Source organism: Mustela lutreola, chromosome 7, assembly GCF_030435805.1.
Source record: "Mustela lutreola isolate mMusLut2 chromosome 7, mMusLut2.pri, whole genome shotgun sequence".
NCBI lineage: Eukaryota > Metazoa > Chordata > Mammalia > Carnivora > Mustelidae > Mustela > Mustela lutreola.
Genome location: NC_081296.1, coordinates 121694495 through 121703059, shown reverse-complemented (window position 1 = coordinate 121703059; position 8565 = coordinate 121694495). Strand labels below are relative to the sequence as shown.

At 57.3% G+C, this 8565-nt stretch overlaps 1 protein-coding gene across 2 annotated transcripts in view; it reads right to left on the bottom strand.

Annotated features, from left to right (window-relative positions):
* Positions 1–1470: 1470 nt before the first annotated feature.
* Positions 1471–8565, bottom strand: part of GALNT16 (polypeptide N-acetylgalactosaminyltransferase 16) — a 93377-nt gene continuing 86282 nt past the window's right edge. For both annotated transcript variants that reach the window (XM_059182431.1, XM_059182432.1), the window contains exons 14-16: positions 7413–7554; positions 6614–6736; positions 1471–3644 (exon numbers count right to left, since the gene is read on the bottom strand). In XM_059182431.1, coding sequence (XP_059038414.1) covers positions 3507–3644; positions 6614–6736; positions 7413–7554 — 403 coding nt within the window. In that variant the 3' untranslated portion in view covers positions 1471–3506. The remainder of the gene's footprint in view (positions 3645–6613; positions 6737–7412; positions 7555–8565) is intronic.

The following is an 8565-nucleotide window of genomic DNA, read 5'->3' as shown; positions in this document are numbered from 1 at the left end:
GGGCCCCCACCTGCCTCACCTGAGCTCTTTGCCCAGCAGTGAAGACCTTTTCAGCTGAGAAGCTGCCTGGACCCCTCCCTCCCCCTGGGGGAAACAGACCCAACCAAGGCAGGGACACACCAAGGACCGTGGGAGCACTATCAGGAATGAAGCTGTGGGTGTCACGAACTGTAGCTTCTCCTTTCCAGGTTTCCTCTCCTGTTCTTTTGGTGGGAGAGGACCACACCCCGCTCGGTGATGGAAGATTGTCCACAGGCCTGGGGTGCCGGACCCCTTGGAAGACAGGTGTTGCCCATGTTATCTCTCCCAACTGCAGATGGAAGCCCTCTCCTGAGGGGAGCGGGGTAAGCCTCTGGGAAAAACCGCAGGCAAGTCACAGAGGCCCAAGGACAGAGGCACCCTTCCCTCCTGGATAAAAGGGAGGCTGGCCTCATGCCCGTGTCCCTCCTGCTTTCCCCACCTGTCGGGGTGGAAGAGAAAAATGGGTCTTCAGAGAAGTAGGTTTGGAGGAGGCAAGAGAGCAGGACTCAGGAGAAGCAGCACCAGAGCCCTTGGAGGCTGGGAAGGAAAACAGAAGGAATGTGGGGAGCTGGCCCAGCTTGGCCAGGACAGAGGCCTGAGAAGGTGGGCAAAGGGATGTGTTCCTTGAGAGGATGGTCGGATAGACAGAGACTACAGCCAGAGTCATTAGTGAATTGTTACCTATGCCCAGTCAGTCCAAGCTGGGCTCTGCGGCCACATTGTGTGCTTGGAACGGTCACCAGCCTGGAGCATGGTGGTCAGAAGTTCTGGGAACCCCAAAAGAGCGGCCCTGAGCTGAAGTGGGGGCGGGGGGCAGAAACGGCTGCGCGCAGGGAAGGGCAGGGAGCCTGCCCGCCACAGTGCACATGTGCGCCAAGGCAGCGTTTATTTTGACCTGGGAAGGCTCAGCTTCTGCTCACAGGAGCGCTGGGGGGCTTTCCGCTGGTTTCCATGGAAACATTAGGCAGAGCATCTGCTACCCAATCGACAAGGCTGGGCTGATAGGACTCTTTCTGGAATTATTTTGCTGATTCTACCCAGGAAGATTCCTACCTGCATTTCCCCAGTGCCTTCTGGTGTGGTAGAGGCGGGGGAGGGCAGTTCTGTGAGGTCAGGGCTGTCACCCAGGGAAGGAGAGAGGGTTGGCAAAAAGCAGGCATTCAGGAAAAGCCCTGTGGCTTCCAATTCAAAGCCCCAAGTAGGCTCCTGTGATGAGGCCATGGAGCCGGAACGGGCCTCTGGTCTCAGGCTGCCGCAGCAGCAGGGACACCTGCTGGTCCCCTTCCTGGAGCTGCATCCAGGACACCCTGACGTGCCGAAGAACAGGCTGTCAGGTATGGGAGGGGGTGAGACCTGAGCACCTTCAGTTTCACACCATCAAGGCCCCAACTTGCCCACGAGGCGGGGGAGGGTGGCTTGGAGTAAGAGAGAAAGGCGCTGGTGCACGTGTACGTGTGAGAAGTGGTTTTATTCCAGGTGTGTGTTTTATAAAGATGAGGCCCTCAGGGACAACAAGTGGCACATGCTTTGGTCAAGAAGAGGAAAAGCAAGAACAGAACAGGGCTGAGTCCCATGAAGGATGGCTGACAGGTGCACTCTGACCACCGGGAAGGAGGGGGCTCTCAGGGGCTTCTCCCAGCAGTGGCCCCCTTACATTCAAAGAGGGAAGCTATGCTCCCCTCCGCATCCCCAAGAGTCCATGCTGCCTGTGGGGGGACGCGCACAACAGAGATGGGGGTGGAGGAAACACAGTGACAGAGGACAGGAGATGGTGGCCCCGTACTGGGGCCCAGGAGCATTGCTTGAGGGGGCCTGGTGAGAGCTGGGGGGTGGTGAGAGGAAGCCACTGAGATCCCTCAGGCTGCTGGCCTGAGGGCCATGTTGGGGAGCAGGAACTAGCAGTCTAGGAATGCCAGGGAGGGAGAAGGGCAGCTCAGCTGGGGTGGGTGGGTGGGGGCCGTGGTGTCGCTTCAGTCCAGAGCACAGGCTCAGTCCCTTTGGGGATCACGAACATCGGCAAGTAGCTGGGACGATCCGTGGACCCTCTCCCCAGGAAATGCACATATGCACACACACGCATGATTTGGGGGACAATTTCAGGAGCATCCCAGGCCCTCTGGAATCCATGAACTCCCTAGAAGCCCCAGGCTGATTTGCTTTGGGAGGGGGGATACCCAGGGGTCCGCATACTCTTGATCTTTTGCCGAAGCTCACACTGCCTGAGCCCCAGGGTTGGGGAAGAGGAAATGGGAAATAGCAGGGACGTTTCCAAGACCAGGCCGTGGGCCCAGGGGCGGTGAGAAGGAACTAGGGGCTCTGCACACAGACAGGAGCCACCTGCCCGCCTCCCCCTGCACTGTGGGAACCCACCCTTTCCCAGGCCTCCATCCTGCAGTGGGGAGGGGTATGCATGAGGCTTAGGCTCCACGACTTACTGCCCAAGTCTTGGGGAATGTTTAGCTCCAGAAGGGAGGTCCTGTTCTTACCAGCCCCTTCAACATCCCATCGCTGTATTTACAGAGGTAAAGGCTTTTGAGAAGGCAGGAGTCCAAAGGCCCGAACAAGGTTGGGGCTGTTCCTGTGGTGTGTGGTGGCTGCCGGTCCTCACCAGGTCATCACCATGGGCCCAGGCGGAGGGGACACGGCCCCAGCTGGTCTTAAGGCCCAAGAAAGAGGTCTTGGCCTGACACACGGCCAAACAGAAGTGGGATCTGTTTCATAAACCGGGTCCCAAGGCTGCCCATGAGGGCTCTTGCAGCTTCTGGTAGGAACGTAAGAGACCAGAGCACAGGGAGGGCACAATGCCCAGGGACTGACACAGCCTGGGAGGAACTATAGGTTGTTGGGAAGAAACTAACTCTTCTGGTGCGTTGCTGCTTTTCCATCCATGTCCTTCTGCAAATTATCCATCCTTTGCTCCAGATCCTATCCCTCGCACACTCAACCCAGCACCTGCCTGGGACAGGCCACCGAACTTCTCACCTGCTTCCTGTTCTCCACTTGCCTTCAGGCTGCCCCTTGTCCAGCCCTCAGCCTCCCCATCCATGTTGTCCACAGTCTCCTCTCATGCCGATCCCACAGGTAGGCCCTGTGACCCAGGAGGGGCCCCGTGCGGGCTTCTGTCCTTGCTCTCCCCAGCCAATGGGGTACAGTCCCCCAAACACTGTCCGGGACCCCAGGAGGGTGAAGGGAAGGGGACAAAGGGCCAGGGGGTGAGGGGGGTCTGCCCAGTCTCTGTCCAGCAGCAGTCCAGCATCCTGAGCTTCTCTTCTGGGGCCAGGCCAGGCTGGCAGCCAGCGCATCGGGGCCTGCTTCCCCGCGCCCGCCCCAAACAAGCTTTGGAGAGACGTGTGTCGTGGCAGGGGTGTTTGCTGATGAGTCCGGCAGAAATGTGAGGAGATGGGAACGGCTTTACACTCCCCCACCCTAACCCGCTTCCGGTCCCGAAGTCTCATGCAAAAGGTCCAGGAGGCCCGGGGCTACCGTCATGTGTGCGGCAGCAGCTGCCACTGCTGGGCCGGGGCGTCGGCCTGGCACTTGCTGGTCACCAGCTGGGCGGGCTTGGCCTCCAGGCAGAGGCCGCTGACCGAGTGCTGGATGAAAGAGGCTTTTCTCTTCCATCTCTGGGGGGAAGAACGGGGGAGAAAAACACAAAGATTAAATAATGTCCAGAACTTCGTTTTGCATGGATGTAAGGGGCCTATCCCCAGGACAACGCCCCGCCGTGTCCCTGACACAAGAGCTCCCTGACCCCCCATGCAGCCTTAAACCCCTTCCCTTCTGATGCACGCTTGCTTCCATAGCTCAGCAGAAGTCTACATCAAGGTCTGTGGGCCGAATGAATCTGTATTTCGTTGGGCCTGCCCAGTGTCTATTTGAAATTGGGCTTCATTGTCTCATGAAAATGTGCGTTTCTAGTTTCCTTTTAGACCTGGGCCCAGTTTCTTGTGTGGCCTAGGGCAGCTCCGGGCAGAGCTGCTGCTCCCTCCAAGAGGTGGGGCTCTTGCTCTCCGTTTCCCCAGGCCCTGCCCAGTTCGGCTAGCCTCACCCCTGCAGCACACCCCACTCCTCCCTGTGGGCACGTGAGTCTACATCTTCTTCCCACAAGACTTCCTCTCCCCGCAGTTCAGAGCTTCCGGCCTGGCCTATAACCATGCAGCAGGTGGCCAAGAACTGTAGGGGGCGGCCCCGGCCACCTTATCTGCAGTGATGAGGAGTAGGGTCTGCGGGATGGTGGGAGGCCTGGGGTCCTCGATATGGTATTCTCCTGGGCCTCCCCTTCTCCAGACCTGATGAAGGGGAAAGAGGTGTTCCTGTGGAACATCTGGGGGTGCCTGGGTGGAGGACAGAGTGTCCTTTGGAAGACTCAGGGGAGGAGATGAGAGGCTGGCCCAGGCTTCAAGGCTCAGGGAAATATAAATAGTGAGAGAGATCTGTCTGTCCATCTCTCCTCTCCCTGTATCCTGCCTGTTCCGTATAGGAAGTGAGGAGCCCCCATCCCCCCCACTCCCCACTCCCCCGCTCTGTGGGGGTAGGGCCAGGCCTAGGGCTGCAGGGGTTGGGGTGGGCAGAGAAGCGAACTGACTTGGGAGGGAAGGTTGGGGGTGCAGACTCCCCTTGGGAATGTGGGCCTGTGGGGTGCCCATGCAGCCCTAGGGGAGAGGGGTCCCTGGCCTAAAAGTTGGGCAGTGCATAGGACAGGGCCTTGGTCCCTCTGGAACTCACAGCATCCTATTGCTTTGTGCTCTTCTAGTCCCCAACCTCCCGGGAGGGGCTGGCCATGCTCCTCACTCTCCTGGGCTTCGCTGGACCCTGTCCTCCCTTCTGCTCATGACCAACAGGAGCCGCCCATTCCCAAGCACGGGCAGAGACCCAGCACAGTGTTATTTATAAAGTGGAAATGTGAGGATGAGTGAAGGGATCACCCGATCCCCAGAGGTACTCCCCGAACCACGGGATTCTCACTTTCTACCCGTGCCACTGAGCACTCTCTCGGCCACTCAAGCCTGGGCCTGGTCAGAGAAACCGTGCCCCTCACGGCCCTCTCCCATCTCCTCAGCCTCTGTTCCTGCAGGCACCTTGTGAGGCAGGCAAGGAGGAGACCGAGGCTCAGAGAGGTGGGGGTGCTGGGGCCTGCCGACTCCGTCCTATTAGCTCCCGGACACAGAGCCGCTCAGATCCATGACGCCCAGTGGTCGTGGAAGCTGGAGGTGGACCAAGAAGGGAGGCCTAGCTTTGGAAGGCCCCAGCATGGGAGACCCGCTCATCCTATCCTCTGGGAGGAGAGGGCCCGGGGGGCCCAGATGCAGCAGGGGGCCTGGCAGGCCTTGCAGGAGCAGAGTAGATGGAGCTCCAGAGAATTATGGAAGTGGGGGCCTTCCCAGGAGCTACTTCCTCGCTTGTCCTCGGCAAGGAGGGGTGCAAGAGGGCTGGAAGCCTGAGGGCAGGCAGCCCGAGGGAGCAGGACAGACGTCATCTGCCAGTCAGAAACATGTCAGAAGGGTCCAACAGGCCCAGCCAGTAGATCTTTCTCTCTCTCTCTCTCTCTCTCTCTCTCTCACACACACACACACACACACACACACACTCAGAGGCTGGAGGGAGGGGAATCTGGCTGCTTTTCCAGAACAGCATAGCAAGTTGCCAGTCATCCCTAAAGAAAGAGCTGACCCAGGCAAACAGGAAAAGGGCGAGAGGAAACCCTGCGGCTCTCTTCAGGCACTCTCTTCAGCCCTCCACTGTCCCGCCGGCTGGCCAGGGTCAAGCACGGAGAAGGCTCCCGGGCGGTGTGGGCAGTGGAAGGGCTGGAGCAGACCTGGCCTTTATGTCCCATTCCTTGGGCAGAGGGCTCCCCCCTGCCCTCCAGTCAGGAAGGGGGCTGACTCTGCCACTGGCCGCTGCATATCCTTTCTCGTCAGTTTCTCCCCAGACAGGTGGGCTTGGCCTGTCTCCCAGGATTCGTGGAGACAGGGTGACGGAGGGTTTGACAAATGGAAAAGGCAGTGCTCATGTGAGGTTGCCGTGCCAGCCTGGAAATCGGGGTATCTGGGTCTCACTTTCCTGGCAGCCACAAGAGAAATACTTACTGAGCATCTACTAAGTCCTGGGTTAAGACCGCGGGCTGAGGGGTCACACTGACCTTGAATCTCAGCTCCCTCCCTTCCCAGCTGGGTTTCATCTGACACCTGTTTCTTAAATTCAGCAAGCCTCAGTTGACTCACCAGTAAGACGAGGACAGCACAAGGGCCCAGACCCCCAGGGTGGCACGAGGGTAAGGTGAGGCCATCTGTGTAAAACTCTTATGACCAGCTCTTGGTCAAAGCCAGCTTGAGCTGGGCTGCGGTGGTTGTCAGGGGCTAGGGACCCAAGCCAGACGGCCCCTGCCCTCGTGAAGCTCACAGGCTGACAGGATGGACACTTAACAGTATTTACTCGAAGAAGTGTTTCCTCATGAGTACAACGAACTGGACCTGGCCGCTGACTTGGACTGACCCTCCCTTTGGAAGGGCTTGAGTCCATCTGTTTCAGCCCAGGGCTCCCCTGCCAGGAGCTGCCACCCAACCTGCGCACCCCAGTGGGTGAGGAGACTCACCTGCCTGCCCTCTCTTGGGTTGCACCCCTGCAGCAGGACCAGGGAGCCTGGGGTGACGGAGGTGGAGGCGGCAGTCAGGCACTTCCCCTGCTGCTGGATGAGATGGTCACTGAACAGCCACGCCTAGAAGACAGGGACCGGAAGGGCCAAGTCCAAGGATGCGGTGAGGGAAGGGGAGTGGGTAAACGATAAGACAAATACTCTGTTGGGACAATTTTCTCTAAATAATATGAGTGAGTGTATGGGTATTCACTGTGCTGTTCTTTCAACTTTGCTATATGTTTTAAAGTTTCCATAATAAAAGGATTGGCTGGAGCTGGCGGAGGGCAATCTGGAATGTACCAAGGGCTACTGTGGGGGGTAGGGGGGACAGGGAGAGACAGGACACAGGACCAGGGCAGCTAGGGGATTCCACGACCCTCCTGTGTCACACACACATGTACACACAGGAGTCTTGGATGTCTGGCCATGCTTCATGCTGACCATAGCCACATCCCCGGAGAGAACCCAGGTGCCCTCTGGGTAGCATTTCTCCCTCCAAGGAGAATGTGGGTGGTATCCAGAGGGCAACAGTGCAACAGGTGGGAAAAGGGAAATGTGGCAGAAGCAGACCCAAGGAGCAGTGTGGAGGGCACAGTATGCGTGGTCCCTGGGAATGTGGGCTTGTGGACGGTGTAAGCAGAGATAAAATGAGAATGAGCCAAGGGAAGCCCCCTCCCCGGCCACCCCAACTCTGGGACAATGACCCAGGCTCCCTTTCCCTCTTCTGGTTCTAACCTCAAGGCTCTCAGCAGCTTACCTGGGGTGCTGGGGGGTTCTTGGCAGACCCTCTGCAGATCCCCATTCCAAGTAGGAAGTTTCCAGCCGAGTCCTGGCCCTGGGATTCCAAGCAATTAACTCCTTGTTTAATGATGCCAGGGAGTACTTCCTTCACGGGGACTCTGAGAGAAAAGGGAGCAATCAGGCTTGTCTTCTGCCCTCTCTAGGCTTACTCACCCCTCAGCCAGGGGGTGAGTAAGGGCAATGCTTGGTCAGCTCCCCAGGGAACCATGCTCTTGGTCTCAGACTCTGGGAAGGGGCCCTGGGGAGCAGGCCTAGCCGGCAGAGGCAGGAGGGTAGGGGACCGGAGAAGGAACAGGGATGCCTCTGGGAAGACTGAGCCTTGCCCCACGGGGTCTGAGCTGCTGTGGGAGCCCCAGAGGCAGCCCTGGAGGCCAAGCCTGAGAGAACCCTGGGGAAAGAGCTCCGACCAGAAACCCAGGGCTCCCCAGACCAGAAAGAAGAAAACCTGGGCGAGAGACTGAGGCCTAAAGCCTAAATATGGACTGAATATGACATCTAAAATGACAGGAAAGAGGTCACTTCAGAGAGGCAAACTGAAAACCCACAAATGGGAAAATGCGTTCAATCTCACTAATGATTAAGGAAATACATATTCGAGAGTTCCCATGGTCTGTTTACCATAACTATGTGCATGAAATATAATATATAATAATATGCGTTATTTCTAGATATTTACTTATATAAAATATCTCGTATGTATTCTAGTGTAACAACACAAATCGATGATCTCAGTTCCCAGGGTTGGCGATAGTTGTGGGATCAAACCTTTTCCTTCCCTGCGGGGGAGGGCATAAACTGGCCCAGCAGTTCTGGAGGGCAATGGGGCATTGTGTATCCAAAGCCTCAAAAATGGGCACACATTGATAAAAAGGGTTACATGGGGCCAACCCCCAGTTATAAAATAAGTCACAGAGATGGAAAGTCCAGCCTGGGGATATGGTCAAATTTACCCTAATAACGACCCATGGTGACAGGTGGTGACGAACTACACTTATTGTGGGAGCACAGCGTAATGCAGAGATTGCTGACTCACCACGTTCACACCAGAAACGAATACAACACGGTATGTCAGTCATAGTTCAATAATAAAAAACACACAAAAAATAATG